At 40.3% G+C, this 14861-nt stretch overlaps 4 protein-coding genes across 4 annotated transcripts; 1 reads left to right on the top strand and 3 right to left on the bottom strand.

The window, feature by feature from the left end:
• Nucleotides 1-649: 649 nt before the first annotated feature.
• On the bottom strand, nucleotides 650-2005 carry LOC110931222 (ATP-dependent DNA helicase PIF1-like). Its single transcript, XM_022174625.2, has one exon. The coding sequence runs from the start codon at nucleotides 2003-2005 to the stop codon at nucleotides 650-652; it is 1356 nt and encodes a 451-aa protein (XP_022030317.2).
• Nucleotides 2006-2047: 42 nt separating this feature from the next.
• Nucleotides 2048-3370, bottom strand: LOC110931221. The gene has a single exon (XM_022174624.2). The coding sequence runs from the start codon at nucleotides 3368-3370 to the stop codon at nucleotides 2048-2050; it is 1323 nt and encodes a 440-aa protein (XP_022030316.2).
• A 4049-nt stretch (nucleotides 3371-7419) lies between these two features.
• On the bottom strand, nucleotides 7420-9903 carry LOC110928652 (F-box protein At3g22700). Its single transcript, XM_035987380.1, has 4 exons — nucleotides 9604-9903; nucleotides 9496-9531; nucleotides 9125-9178; nucleotides 7420-8628 (listed from the first exon to the last, which is right to left on the bottom strand). Exons 2-4 carry the CDS (start codon nucleotides 9500-9502, stop codon nucleotides 7538-7540), a joined length of 1152 nt encoding a protein of 383 aa, XP_035843273.1. The 5' UTR covers nucleotides 9503-9531; nucleotides 9604-9903; the 3' UTR covers nucleotides 7420-7537.
• A 1881-nt stretch (nucleotides 9904-11784) lies between these two features.
• LOC110928653 (2-alkenal reductase (NADP(+)-dependent)-like) lies at nucleotides 11785-14366 on the top strand. Its single transcript, XM_035987961.1, has 5 exons — nucleotides 11785-12108; nucleotides 13257-13380; nucleotides 13528-13619; nucleotides 13785-13867; nucleotides 13947-14366. The coding sequence occupies exons 1-5, from the start codon at nucleotides 11785-11787 to the stop codon at nucleotides 14335-14337; spliced, it is 1014 nt and encodes a 337-aa protein (XP_035843854.1). The 3' UTR covers nucleotides 14338-14366.
• The last annotated feature ends 495 nt before the right edge of the window (nucleotides 14367-14861 follow it).

Here is a 14861-nt window from a genome sequence, read left to right as displayed (position 1 = left end):
GTTCTGATTTTTTTGGTTGACTTCCAGATGCATGAACGTTGTTGGTCCCTCTCGTCGCCTTTAAACTTCTGAAAATTAATTTTTAAAAACCACCAAGTTAATAAATATATCAAAAAGTATGAGCAGTCAAGTTCTTTTGGTTGGGTCAACTTTAGTGTTATAATAACGATAGATGATAGGTGATCCGTTTGGTCGTGATGCAAACCGGTATTGTCTTACAAATTGGTCAACTGTAACTGTTTTGGACTTATTGCCTATTGATGTAGTATTTTTTTTTTTTTTGAAACTGGTATGGGCAGATGGTGTTGCATAATCGTCAAACGGGTCAACTGTTAATCGTAAATACACATTAGCATAAGAGTATGAGTAAACCTTTTGGAGTAATGTATAATCGTACCAGCAGCAGAGTCCGTTTATTAATCGATGAGTAAACGGAACAGCTCAGTTGAGATCACATGTTTTCGTAGGGGGTTGTGGTAGAATTAAAAAGACCGGTCACTGCAACATTAAACATCGGAAAGATTGTATAAGACACTATGGGGGATCTGGGAAGTGATGTATGGTGGAGTGGAGACCCAATTTTTATTTCATCTTGGCGACATTAAATACATAACCGAACGTACGTTTTGGTTTGTATAAGATTGGGGGATCAGGGTTGCAAAACTTCGCGATAGACAACATTAGAGGTGTAAACGCCAGGCTGTGTAAATTTTTTATCCAGGTGGACAAGGACCTTTGTGTTTTCACGTGACTTGCCTCTTGACAATGCGACGTAAAGCTGCCCATGCGAGAACACAGATTCCGGGAGGTAGATACCAACGTATGGTATAGTTTGACCCTGCGATTTGTTGATTGTCATCGAGAAGCTAAGCCGGATGGGGAATTGTTTTCTCTTTAGTTTGAAAGGTAACATGTCATCTTCCGATAAGCACATGGGTATTCTTGGTAAGAAAACTCTTTTCCCCTTATGGTCACCGATTGCTATTTCAGCGTCAATTACGTTGGGTGCGAATGCCTTACATATAAGTCGTGTGCCGTTGCATAAACCATTTGACGGGTCGATGTTTCGAAGCAATATTATGGGGCATCCAATTTTCAGGCGAAGCTTGTGAGGTGGTAACCCGCTGATAGTCAGTGAGTTGAGGAACTCGGTTGGATAGAGGTTTTGTTTGTCGTCGTCCGTTGTGTCAAAACTGTAGTATACTTTTGCGTCCCCCTGGAAAAGGTCTATCATATGGTCATTGATCTCGTCGACGGTCTCGTTTCTAGTTGTTAAGATTGCTCGTGATGTTATACATTCGGTGGGTTGGACATTTGTACGTAGTGATGGGAAGATTGCGTTAATGAGTTCTTTAACTGACTCCTCTTTGGTGGTAAAGGGGATTGTCATGTCTGCGGGGATGCAGATGTATGTTCCATCTGTTGACGGTTGTGTTCCATCTCCTACTCGTAATAGGAAGTCTGAGAACCATGGATCGCTGATTGCCCTCATATTTGTGGTCAACCGCATTTTCCTAGTTAATACCCAAAGAGGTGACATACGAAGGCTAGCGTCTACGATCTGTGCTCGCGTGCCTCGCTTGACAACGGGTAGCACTTGCCTGAAGTCTCCTCCCATTACCATTGTTTTTCCACCAAATGGGAGAGGTATGCCTGTGATGTCTTGCAAGGTGCGGTCGACTGCCTCTATCGATTGTCGTTTTGTCATGGAGGCTTCGTCCCAAATGATTAGTTTCGATGAGTTGATAAGGCGAGCGACACCACTTTGTTTTTTTAAGTTGCACATGGAGTTGTTACATAGGTTTATCGGGATTTTGAATCTTGAGTGTGCGGTTCTACCACCCGGCATGTTATTTGCCGCGACGCCTGATGAAGCTGTTGCAAGTGCAATTAGGCCTCGTGAACGGACCTCAGCGAGCAATGCGTTGTACAAAAATGTTTTCCCAGTTCCACCTGGGCCATCAATGAAGAACACTGCTGGTACGCCATGTGTAACGTAGTGCATCACTACATCAAACACATTCCGTTGGTCAGAGTTGAGGGAGTATTACGCATGTAAGTGGGCCGGGTCAATAACTATGTTTAACTCCTCTTGTGTGTCACGATCTGTTACGTCTAGTGGCGTGTGTTCATTTTCTATGGTTGGGAGGTCATAGTCGGCCAAATCTTTACCCATAGATTGTAGGTGTGAACTAAGATCCTGTAAGACCAGATTTTGGATGTGATTGTTGCTACTGGAAAGGTTTTGATAGTCTTCTGAAAGTGTGTCAAAATGGTCATCCCATAGCTTGCGAACATCGCCTGGTTCACAGAAGACCAATATGGTTGCAAATAACCTCCGAAGGGCATTTGGGAATTGAAATATGGTGGCTTCATCGAGACATAGTGATAAGTTGTTGTCGTTTTCAATTAACCCGTTTTCTAAAGCCGCTTTACGGAAAGTAGGGTGTTCCACACCTTGTACAGTGCGAAGGTGTTCAAACGAAGTAGGCCCCCGGATGTGTGTCAAAAGAAGTCGTAAGTAGTACCGTTCTCCTTCAGATGGATTTGCGGAAACAATTCGACCTCTCTGTTGCCTTTTTATCAAACGGGAATTCCAACGGCAGCTGGCTTTATTCCACGTGTACTTTGCTGGGAAGTCTTTGTACAAATACTGTCGGGCTGCTGGTTCCTGTCTATTTTTCTCAAAAAAAGCAGTGAGCATTGTATGTTTATCCCTTTCCCGGTGTATTATTTCAGAGATTATGGCGGTGTCTGTAAATGTAACTGTGTGATTTTTAGGGAGGTGAAGTTGTAATGCTAAAACAGTCGGGTAGATCTGAGAAAGGTTGAAGGCAAAAATCCGCCACATTGCCTCGGGTGGCGATACATAGCGTGCATCCTGGAATCGTTTTATTTCGTTGATAACAACGTCCTCGCCATCCGGATCTATATGGATGACTTGTTTATCATGACCCTTGTAAATGTATTTGAAGAGATATTTGACGGATTTAACACTGGAGCATATCTCGAGATTAATATGGCAGTTGAACATCATAAGTAACTTTGGGTTGTACGGAACAACCCATCTGTTATCTAGAGTGTTGGCTCGTACGTCGACTTTTATCCCGTTGTTGCGCCTTCTGTAGAGTGGATATGCATCCTCTCCTTGTGTTGTGCGGTCATTAAATTGTCTTGGATAATGAAAACGACACTTTTTAGGATCCCCTTGCATACAGGGGCTGTTGATTCGCAGGGTGCCACAAGGGCCATGAATCATGTGTTTTACGACAAGTTCATGCAACTGGGGATGCGTTTGTATGTTTGGGATTTCGGCGTTCACAAACTTATCATACTGATCTGGGTTATTGATTTTGTGATGCGGGTACATTATAAGAAGGAAATGGGCATGGGGCAAACCACGTTTCTGGAACTCAATCACGTAAACGTGTGATTTGACCTCGCCAAGAATGTGTTTTTTAAAGAGTTGTTCTTTCAGGTCCTCCAATTTTGCACGGAAATTGAAACAAGATCAGGACGGTCTTGTGCAGTCTGTCCTGGCTGCAAATTGTGACAAATTTCAGGCCACTGGGGGTTACATGTCATTGTCAGAAACAAATCTGGTTTTCCATCATCCTGTACTAAAGTCATTGCGTCTAGGAACCGACGGCGCATGTCGCGAGGGCCGCCAATGAAAGATGCAGGAAGAACTATACGCCTCCCAATTCTGGTTGGGTGAGCGTCCCCGGCGTTCACGCAATCCACAATTCCCTGGTACAGTTCTGCCCTTATTCTGGGTTGGTTCCGTTCATAGTAATTTAATCGTGATGTCTCTACCTTTATGTACATGTCAACTGTAAACTGTTGTAGCAACCTCCCACCCAACAACAATATGTTTTCTGCTGGGCGCATTTGGAACTTATAGCAGTAGTATTCTCGCATAGCAACAGTTGATCGGGAACTTCTTGTTTCCAGGTCTGTTTAATGATAGTAATTAATGTAACATAATTCTTGGAAGGCAATATTGTTTGTGGTTTTGTAATACTATAGGGAGAGATGTTATTACCGTCTATGTCGTCGTCTATGGTATTGTGATTCGGCTGGAGTTGATTTGAAAGTACTCCACGCCGTGGTATACCTGAATGCCATCCGGGCTCACCATTGGGAAAGAATAGAGGATATGAGAGTGGGTCATAGCAGCTGAAGTATGGTTGAATAGTTGTTTGATGGTCAGACCTCCCATAAACAATGATGCTTCTTTTGTATGATGTGGTATTCTCATTACCTTCTACCCATATACCAGCTACCTCAGATGTGGTAGGTCGGTTGTATACACGTTGGTCAAGTTGAAGTGCAGCATTCAGGGTGACTCTGTAGTTGTCCAGGGGGCCAAGTTCGGCGAGGCGGCGAAATGTCTGGACATAGGGGTTTGTGGAGAGTGTATGCGTTAAAATTCGAGTGATATCAGCATCCAGATTTGGCCATCTCAGGCGATGTTGTAACTCTGTATCAGGGTCGTAAAAATATAGCTGTAAGTATCTGGGCGTGCCATCCCGTGAGACCAGTTGGTCAATTCTGTGATAAATTCCTTTGTGTGCACGGAATGTGTACACACCCCCTCTCATGTTGGCCATTGTTTCGTCTAAGGAGACACCCATTGATGTGAAAGAGAAGTTTGTATTGTAGGCGCGTATGTTTTCCCTGAAAACCCTCCCAATATTTTCTTGTGATGTGTATAGATGGTGTAATTCTTGTGGGATCCCGGTATATGCAAGAACGGTTTTCCCGTCCATGCAGCAAAAGGTTGGGAATTCAAAAGTGAATCGCTTTGCGGCACAATGAGGACACGGCGTATTCTCTTTTAGGAGACGGTGTGATGTGGGGAGGCCCTCGTAGACAAAGTTATATGGATCATCTGGCGTACTTGGTTCGACAACTGCTGTGCTATGAATGATGTGTTGAAAGTCATTGACCAGTGTATGTCGTGCTTGAGTACCTGTTGAATGACGTAATGTTAGTTAACTCGGGCAGGGAAATTGAATTTAGTAAATGAGCGGTGCGTATAACATAGAGAGACTTTGGGTATCGGCTTACCCGTTAAATTGGAGGCTACGTGTGTTTGAGCTTTTGTGTGCAGGCCTGTTGGCAGAACAGTAGAACTCTGAGAGTTTGTTTTTTTCCGGGCGGTGGGTGTAGTGCGTGGTTGATTGTTTGACTGATTCGATGAAGAACATTCTACTGGTGGAGTAGATGTCGAACATGTTTGGAGAACATGTTGGGTCTGATTGTGCATTGTGCAAGGGCCTAACTGTTTAGCGGCTTTTCTTGAAGCATAGTATCGCCTGTTACGTTCCTTCCGTAGTGCAACCGACGCTGCATCTGTGCGTGGTTTTTTATGGCCGCCAGACATAATGGGTGGAAGCGTGACGTCAACCTAACCAATGGAGACAAAAAGCAGTGACATTAATTAAGGTGTAAATAATCATTTTAGTAAATAATTTTAAGAGTTACAGGTGTACCGACTCTGAACGAAATGTTGATTTAGAAGGGAAGAAAATGACAGTTTGAATGATAATTCATGAAATCACAAATTGCAACGCTACTACAAAACCCACACAAGAAACTAAAAGGGGTTGGGGCATGATGGTGGGCGTGAAAAGTAAAAGGGGTCATGGACAGAGGCTCATCGCTGGCCCCTGAGTTTTACAAAACTGCAGCGAACGAAACTGATTTTAACGGCTTTTGCGAAAAACAATCTGTGGATGACCAGTGTTTAGCGAACGAACCGGCTTCAGCTAATAGACTCTAATTCTGGGGGTGTTAACAGTGAATGGATCTGTTATCAAATGATCATTTAAGGAGGCGCAAATTTACGGTTCAATTTTTAGCGAAATCTGCGAATAACTCCTAATTGAGTTCAGTTAAAGGACAAATTTTGAGGCAAAGTTTCAGCAAACAATTCTGCAAACTTATGGGCTGATTTAACGTCGGCATATTCTGCGGTGACAAATATACGAATCTGGGTCTGTTTATAAGCCACTGCAAGTGGCTCTAGCCACCATTCTAGTGGTGTGCGACCCGAGGAATAGTCTACGACGGTTTGAGTGACAAAAGGTAGAAGTTATTAAAACTGTTTCTTTGTGAGGTGAGTACATTTTAACTTAACAGGACTACTCTTAAAAGGCTTAATCTTAATTCTGAGAATATTTGTTAAGTCACTCTGTCATAGAATGTAAGTATGTAACTTAAGTCAAGGTTGCTTTTCATTTATAGCTAGCACTTCTATCATTCAACTTATCTCTCTTGTGTATAGTTATGATACTAATTTAGGTATATTCTTTTAGATTCTAAAGATCACTTTACATTATAATTTGTAAGGGTCTGGATGAGCACCTCTGCCCTTTGGACCCATTAGGGCCGATGCCCTCTTGTAACCCTTTTGGTCTAGGGAAATTCGCATCCGACATGCTTTTCGTAACCTCATTGAAGCATATGATGCAACCTATGAGACCAAAGCCACTTATCCATACTTTCGAGACTCGAGCGGGGTATGTAATAACATCAAACCATCTACAGTTTGTGCCACATAGGTGGGAAAATAGGTGAGTTTTTGTGCGGGTCAAAATGGGTCAGGGCTGATTAATATTTAAAATTATACCAAGTCAACAATTATCTAAATTACAAACAAAATGATTTAAGTGGTTCTATGAAAATAAAATTTATTTTACAGTTCCTTGGACTTTTGACCCATTTTTAATTAGACAAACACAACCTGAGCCGACCTGTTCATGATAAAATTGTTTGCTTCATCTTTTGGATGACATTATGGTATGCAGATTGCTCTATATAATATATTGAAGCTCTGAAACAAAAAGTGGCAGCTCAATTTCATTGGCGAGCCCATATAATTTATCTTAACCTTTTTAATGTTTCCACATCTATACACATTTAGAATTTCCCAATATTTTTTACAAAAAGACGTCTGATAATTATTTTTTGCCGTCGTGTGGGACGCGTTTATGTAAATATGTGGTCAATCATATGTATCTTCTAGTGGCGTGCGACCCGAGGAATAGTCTACGACGCGGGTCCGAAACAAAAGGACGCAAACAACGGTTTGGTTTTTGGAGTTACATCCGATCACCAAGGAACAAGTCGAAAGGCAACAAGATTTTCGGTTTGTTTTTTGTCTTGGGTAACGTTTTGGTATTGTATCTGTAATAATTTTTTAGCGTTTGTTTGCAGGATGTATGAGGGTTTTAAACGTTTTAGAGTTCAACAGTGCATGAAAGAGTCTGTTATTGGTTCGGACAACACTGGAAGCTTACTTTTACTTTTAACATATAGCTCTAATAAATACAATGGCTGTTTTGAACATATATGAAATGTAACGAAAGCACGCAAGAGAAATTAGGAGAACAAGTTAAGTAATGCATGTTAAGATGTGCCAGCAAAAGGAAAATATTCTTCATACATATTTAGGTTTGGAAACCAATAAAACAGTAAGAATATAGCAAAATATGGCTGGAAAATGCATATGGTAAACATGACGATTAAGCTAGGCCACTGCAAACGGTGAGACTAATGTCTCCGCGTAAACCGCTCCTATGTAACCTCGAAACCAGCTGCATGCGTAATAACAGTCAACGGCCTTGGTGTCCACTCGTATCTCAAAAACCTTTCTTGAGTTGCGCATCACTATAAACCTTCCGTTTGTCATGTAATGTGTTATCGTCATCCACAACGACAACGGAATAGGGGGGACTGCAGGAGTTGACAAAAGCCTAACCCAATTCTGTCCTTGTAGGGCCCAAAGGGAAAGCGACATGTATTCACGGCCAGTCCAAAGAACCATGTGAAGAGAGTTCCGAACCGTAACTAACACCCCTTGGAAAATCCCTGAGGATGGAACATGGGGGAAACTGATCTCCGTCACCTGCTCTGTTGAGGTGTCAAAACCAATAACAACATTTCTACCCACTACCCAGCACTCGCAAATTGTAAAGTATAAAGTGCCGGCACATAGAGTAGCAGGTGACCAGCAGAACTTGCGTGTGTGGTAAGCGGGGTTAGTTTTGAAAGCAATTTTTCGCCAGTTCCCCTGTTGTCTCGAATAGATGTGGGCTGCAAGCACTCCTGATCTTCGTGTTAAATGCAGGAGGTTGTAATCGTTGGATGGGTTACTGTATAGCCCGACGGTATCGGCGTTATCTTCATAAACACCGTGGCCAGCGGGGGTGGCCAAATGCCTGTACGCGGCAGTGGTGGGGTTCCAAAGGAGAAGTTCATGTGTTTGGCTCAAGCACACACATAGCAATCCGTCTAAATTTGCCAGGATCCACACTTCTTTTTTTACTCCTTGAAATGGGAGTGGGAGTACGGAATGCGGGCCGTATTCGCCGGTCTCGAAATCCATTGGATGAACATGGAAGCTGAGGTCGTCAAGCAAGAGTGTTCGTTGATTGTTGGGTACGGATGACTGGGAAGAGTGAGCTCTTTCAAAGTCACGTGTTGATAGTAGCGCACACCATTGCTTACACACGGTCTTGGATTGGACAGCAGTCTTCGCTGGGACTCTCGTCAGTATACCGTAAACGATGACATCAGCGGGTATGTCAGACATTGTGGCTACTTTGGATGTAGTTACGCCTGCAAACGCAATTGACCCGTAACATTAGAAAATTTCGGGTTACGGGTATAGGGTAGGCAAGTTGGTGAAACTTGTATAAAACAGTAAAAGACACGTTACGTAACATAGTTAACATGGTTTGGTCAAGGAAAGAAGGTCGGTGGGTGATGCGGTTTGTGTGTTAACTATCTGGAATATATGGCAGGCACTAAACGGGAATTCTTTCAACCACAAAAATGTTGTAGCTATGAAGTGAACCAAGGAGGTATTATATTCGGAGGAGCAGGGGTGTTTCTAAATCCTTATCAAATCCTTGTGATTATATGAATGGAGGTACAGGTATACGTATGATGATTATCAATCTGTTATGTAAGTTGATGCTATTATCAACTATTTCTAGACTTTTAAAGAACCCCAAAAACTTAAAAAAATGGTGCAGGTCTGAAGTGAACCAAGGAGACCAAACAGACTGAAGTAATGAATTTGACGTATACGAAATTAGGAAAAAATTGGCACCTGATAAACGGGGCTTTCGCACGCCGCGGTGTGAAGCGAGAAGGCGGTGTGGACCTGTGTGAAAGTTAGAAAACCGTATCATATTATAAACTCTCATACAAGCGAGACCAGTATCATTTACAAAACAAGATTGGTGGGTTTTTGGGAAAACTGGAGTCAGCGGTTGGACCCAAAAATGCATAAAAACTGGCTGATCCAATTTAATTTTATCCAATTCTTCCTTTTTCTTTAGAATGGAGATGAGCCAGTTTACTAAAATAATCACTGTTTTGAGGAGTCATACTTGTATATGAAACTTAGAATGTCGTTTACAGAATATATTTTTTTACTTGTATATGAAACTTAGACCGGCTAGACGACAGAATTCGCACCTGACATAGGGGATTCCGGATGCAGCCTGTGTGGACCTGGTTCACAATTGAGAAAGTTATAATGTATTGAGTGGAATGTAGGAGAAGAAGAGAGTGGGTAATCCAAACCTGGTAACAGAGCACTGAAGTATGAAAGATGTACAGAATTGAAGCATGGAGTTGATCTTAAATATTGTTGGATGAGGAGAGAATTCAATCATCATCTTCAATTGCACGGTCCACCTTTCCATCCTTCAATCTGCTTTTGCGTTGATGGTTCCGTTTCAATCTTCACGTTGCAGACGATTCATTTACAATCGCATATTAGGGTTCATGGGTGAAATCCCTAACCTCTCCCTGGAGGCGTCTTAAAAGACTAATGAACTTCCTCTTCTACAGCTTCCAATCGCTTGTACATGCTTTTTTAAAATGTGTACCCTTGGTCAAATTACATTTTTGTACACTACTTCTCCTTTTTATAATAGTAATAGATTAAATACACATGTTTAGTGGGTCTATTTTAAGATTATGGCACAAAGCCACTGAAATCCATGTGATGGCCAATGATCTCTAGATCAAGTGGTGGAAAGCTTGCATTTCTCTTGAGAGATGCAGGTTTAACACTCACTTGGTGCAGAGTGAGGCACTGATGGGCAATGATAGGAGACCCATGGAAATCTGGGTTGGATCCTTGAGCCAAACGGGTTTTACCGGTAACTTCACCGCCGTGCCTATGGGCAGGTGGATTACCGGGTTTTCCCCGGAATTGGTGGTGGACTCGGGTTACTCTCGGAGTACTCCGTCAGTCCGTCTGTCCAGTGAGTGGCCCTGAGAGTGCTCAGGATTGATGCTGTTGGCCGTTCAAAAGAAAAGAAATATAACAGGGTTTTTTAAAGTTATGTCAAAGGGATTTGAAACGAGCTATTTATTTAATATAACTGGGTTTTTTAAAGTTATGTCAAAGGGATTTGAAACGAGCTATTTAAATAAAATAAAAGAAAAATCAAGTGACTAAAAAATAAAACCGGTTTTAGCAACTACGGGTATATAATTATTTTGTTTCTTGTTTGAACTACTCGTATAAACAATATTACAAATTGCTATTGTGTTATGTGGTAGGCTTGAAAATTGGCATCCTTTATACTTAACTAGTAATAAGACCCATGCGCATTACGGCACGGATACATTGCAAACGTCGAACGGATTAGTCAAGGGTTATGTGATGTGTTAATCATATAATAATGTGCATTCGAAGTATCCGACTGAACTCAATATAACCTATAGATGTGTTGTAATTCGATTAAAATGTAGAGCAAATCGAGTTTATAGTGTACAATCATAACGTATTATATGCGACTCGACTAACTCTAATTTATACCATCAAGTCAAAACGTATTATATGTGAACCGATTCATATGTAGGAAACATACAAAATAATGGCCGAAAGCGTATACCAAATTTATGTCAAAATGTAAAAAGAAAAGTTTAAAAGTTGAGGGGTCGTTATAAAGCATATGTGAAAAAAACGTAAATTATCAAAGTATAGGTAAAAAATGCAAGTAACAAAAGTAGAGAGTAAATAAAAGGAAAAATCTATATGCAAAAAAATATGAATTACAAAACTATAAGCTAAAAGTGGAAATTTTGGAAGTCAAAGAGAAGTGGTTTCACCGACTTTGTACTTTAAGTAATATAGAAATTAGTAAAAAGCTAAGGGCTAAAAATGCCAATTGTTAAAGTAGAAGAACAGTAAAGTTAGATAAGGGACTAAATTGATTACTCTAAAAGTGGAGGGGTCGTAGCAAAGCTGAGGGGCTTGAAATAAAATATTGAAAAAGTTTCGGGGAGTAGCAAAGTTGAGGGGCTTAAAACGCAAAATGGAAAAACTTTAGGGGGGTGTAAGGCAATGCCGGTGGGTCACCCCACCGACATAGCCTTTTAAGTTATAGTAGAATTTATTTTAGAGTAAACTGCCATTTTGGTCCCTATGGTTTGGACAGTTTTTTCATTTTAGTCCAAATCTCAAACTTTTTAAATCCGGATCCCTGTGGTTTGTATTTTGTTGCCATTTTTAGTCCAAAACTCAAAATCTTTCATTTTTTACTGTTTTAAGGCCCTTTTTGTCTTTATATGCAGGGGTAGTTTGGTCCATTTAATTTTCATTAAACCATTTCTTTATTAAAAAACCCACATAATAAATACCCCCTTCCCAATCACTACCAGGATTCTACCACCACCTCCTCCTCCTCCACCACTTTCGTCGCCGATGGATTTTCACATCGAGTCAACAGCCCCAGATTCTCCGGTCCGATGACTCGCCGTGCTCAGTCCTTCAAACGCAACAACACTAATAATACCCATCATGAGATTGATGTTCTCAACTCACCTAGATCTGAACATACTGAGGCCTTTGACTCCATCCCTGAAAAGAAGCTGACCTGTTTGACCCAACGGCTTCAGCCCAAGAGAAGTGCTGGATCTGGTAACCTTGATTTTGTTGGAGTAGAGAAGAAAAGACAGTTAGGGCAGTGGATGTTCTTTGCGTTTTGTGGATTATGTTTGTTTTGGGGGATTGTTAAGGTTTCTGTCAATGGATGGTTCGGATCTGCTATTGAAAGAATTGGGCTTGATCAGGTTATCATTTATATTTCATCTAATCAAGACCAGACCACCCTGGCCTTGTTGTTGCTTAAGATTTTCATAATTATTATTAATTATTTATGTGGTTGGTTGCTTGCTTGATCTTTATTCAGTATATTTAAAGGAGAATCTGTTTGATGCTTATCATGTGAATCCTAAGGTTTTATTTACAACAATATAGCATCGATATTGACATTAAAGCATAAAGGCTGTGTCAAACTAAATGTTGTAAAGTTGAATATCTTTCTAATCATACTCAGCCAGCCTTGGCAAGAATCCAGATCGTCGGCGATGATTTTGGGAGAGGGGAAGATGATCTGAGAAAAGGGTTGAAGATGATGATGTAATTGGGAAGGGGGTATTTATTATGTGGGTTTTTTAATAAAGAAATTGGTTTAATAAAAACTAAGTGGACCAAACTACCCCTGCAGATAAAGACAAAAAGGGGCCTTAAAACAGTAAAAAAAATGAGAGATTTTGAGTTTCAGACTAAAATGGCAACAAAATGCAAACCACAGGGACCCAGATTTAAAAAGTTTGAGATTTGGACTAAAATGGCAAAACTGCCCAAACCACAGGGACCAAAATGGCAGTTTACTCTTTATTTTATCTCTTCTTTTTACCTAACTTTTGCAATTTTTGTTACACGTTTTTATTCATGGTCCATTTACTTAAGCCCAAATTGATCCGCTAACAAACTAGTATTTACTACCCATTGCCAAACCTTAGGGCCGGCACAAGCCAATAGGGTCTCTAACTTAAAATAAAATTTATATATGATATTTGGGTTGGGCTGAACTTATCTTTACACATAAAAAAAATATAAAATACAAAAAAAGTTTGGCAAGAAAACCGATACGAACCATAGGGTTGACATTGGGTTGTAACCCCAAACTTTGGTTTGAACCCGGTCAAAACCCGGTGTTAAATCGATCAAACCCAATTCTTTGATTTTCTTCAACCAAATTGGTTCCAGTAAAAACCGGGTTTGACTTTTGTTGACCAGATCCGATACCAGTTCCAACTAGAACAGGTTTGGTCGAAAACCCCGGTTTGCACACCAACTAAACCAGCCCATGAGAAATAAACAAAATACACAATAACCCAAAAATTTAATGTTTGTACTGACTGTTTTTGTTAAGGTGATTGGTGCTTATGGAGTGGGAAAAGTAGTAGCTTCAGGGAATCCTGAATTTGAGAAGGATGACTATGTTATTGGCATTATAAGTTGGGGAGAGTATAGCATATCACAAGGGTTCATGCTAAGTAAACTGGACCAATGGGCTTCCCATTGTCATACCATGTTGGGCTTTTAGGTAACATTTGTATCTACAATTTTCATCCATGATAAAGATGTTTTTGGGTTTTTATTTTGATATGGGCTTATATATGCTTTTTGTGTGTGAATTGTAGGATTTAGTGGGCTTACTGCATATGCTGGTTTCTTTGAAATATGTAAGCCCAAAAAGGGCGAAAAGGTCTTTGTTTCAGCTGCTTCTGGATCTGTATGAAATTTGGTGGGCCAATATGCTAAAACTTTAGGGTGTTATGTTGTGGGCTGTGCAGGGAGCCCAGATAAGGTTTTAATATTAATTTTAAAGTTTGTTTCGGATTGGAAGAGTAAAATGGATAAACCAAACACTATTCGGATTGTTTAAACCCATTTTCAGGTGAAATTGCTTAAAGAAAAGTTCGGGTTTGACGGAGCGTTTAACTATAAAGAAGAAACTGATCTAGATTCTACCCTTGAGAAGTATGCATACTACACACCCCTATAAGTATTTCGATCATATACGTTTTGAAAAAGATTGATTTTTCATTTTTAATTTTAGGTATTTCCCGGATGGGATTGATATATACTTTGATAATGTGGGAGGTGTGATGCTCGAAGCAGCAATATCAAACATGAACTCGTATGGTAGGGTTGCACTTTGTGGAGTCATTTCAGAATACACAGATGTTGGAAAACGTGCAACATCGAATATGCTAAATGTTGTATATAAGCGAATCATGATTCAGGGGTTCTTAGGTGGTGATTATATGCATTTGTTTCCCGAGTTTGTCTCTACAACCGTTGACCACCTACGTGCTGGAAAAATGCTCGTGCTTGAAGACATATCAATCGGTCTAGAAAGTGTTCCATCCGCTTTTGTTGGACTTTTTCGCGGGTATAATGTTGGGAAGAAGATTGTTCGAGTTTCCAATGATTCAGAAGATTGCTAGTTGTTCCCTATTTTAAGCATTGTATAAGCTACCATTGGTGTGACATTTCATGGTGTGTTTTGTTCCTAAAAATAACAAGTTTAAATCTAGAGTAAACTGCCATTTTGGTCCCTGAGGTTTGGTCACTTTTGCCAATTTAGTCCAAAACTCAAACTTTTTAAATCTGGGTCCCTATGGTTTTACTTTTATTGCCATTTTGGTCGAAAAATGAAATCAGCTGATATTTGGCTAATAAAATCCTGTTATTTGTCATTTTCCTCAGGGGCAAAACAGTCAATATAATTTTATTATAACACATTATTAATTAAATTATTGAAATCACCTGATATTTGGCCATTTTGCCCCAGAGGAAAAGGAAAAAATAACAGGATTTTATTAGACAAATATCAGCTGATTTCATTTTTGAACCAAAATGGCAATAAAAGTGAAACCACGGGGATCCAGATTTAAAAGGTTTGAGTTTTGAACTAAAATGGCAAAAATACCAAACCTCAAGGACCAAAATGACATTTTACTCATAAATC

The sequence above is a fragment of the Helianthus annuus genome, chromosome 3 (genome assembly GCF_002127325.2).
Source record: "Helianthus annuus cultivar XRQ/B chromosome 3, HanXRQr2.0-SUNRISE, whole genome shotgun sequence".
NCBI lineage: Eukaryota > Viridiplantae > Streptophyta > Magnoliopsida > Asterales > Asteraceae > Helianthus > Helianthus annuus.
The sequence above is the reverse complement of the archived record's forward strand: the minus strand, read 5'-3'. Positions and strand labels throughout refer to the sequence as shown.

Coding starts and splice junctions, on each gene's coding strand:
- LOC110931222 (XM_022174625.2), bottom strand. CDS start 2,005: ATGCACTACGTTACACATGGCGTACCAGCAGTGTTCTTCATTGATGGC.
- LOC110931221 (XM_022174624.2), bottom strand. CDS start 3,370: ATGTACCCGCATCACAAAATCAATAACCCAGATCAGTATGATAAGTTT.
- LOC110928652 (XM_035987380.1), bottom strand. Junction 8,629..9,124: donor GCGAAAGCCCCGTTTATCAG/GTGCCAATTTTT, acceptor TTGCGTTTGCAG/GCGTAACTACATCCAAAGTA.
- LOC110928653 (XM_035987961.1), top strand. CDS start 11,785: ATGACTCGCCGTGCTCAGTCCTTCAAACGCAACAACACTAATAATACC. Junction 13,381..13,527: donor ATCACAAGGGTTCATGCTAA/GTAAACTGGACC, acceptor TGTGAATTGTAG/GATTTAGTGGGCTTACTGCA. Junction 13,868..13,946: donor CTAGATTCTACCCTTGAGAA/GTATGCATACTA, acceptor TTTTAATTTTAG/GTATTTCCCGGATGGGATTG.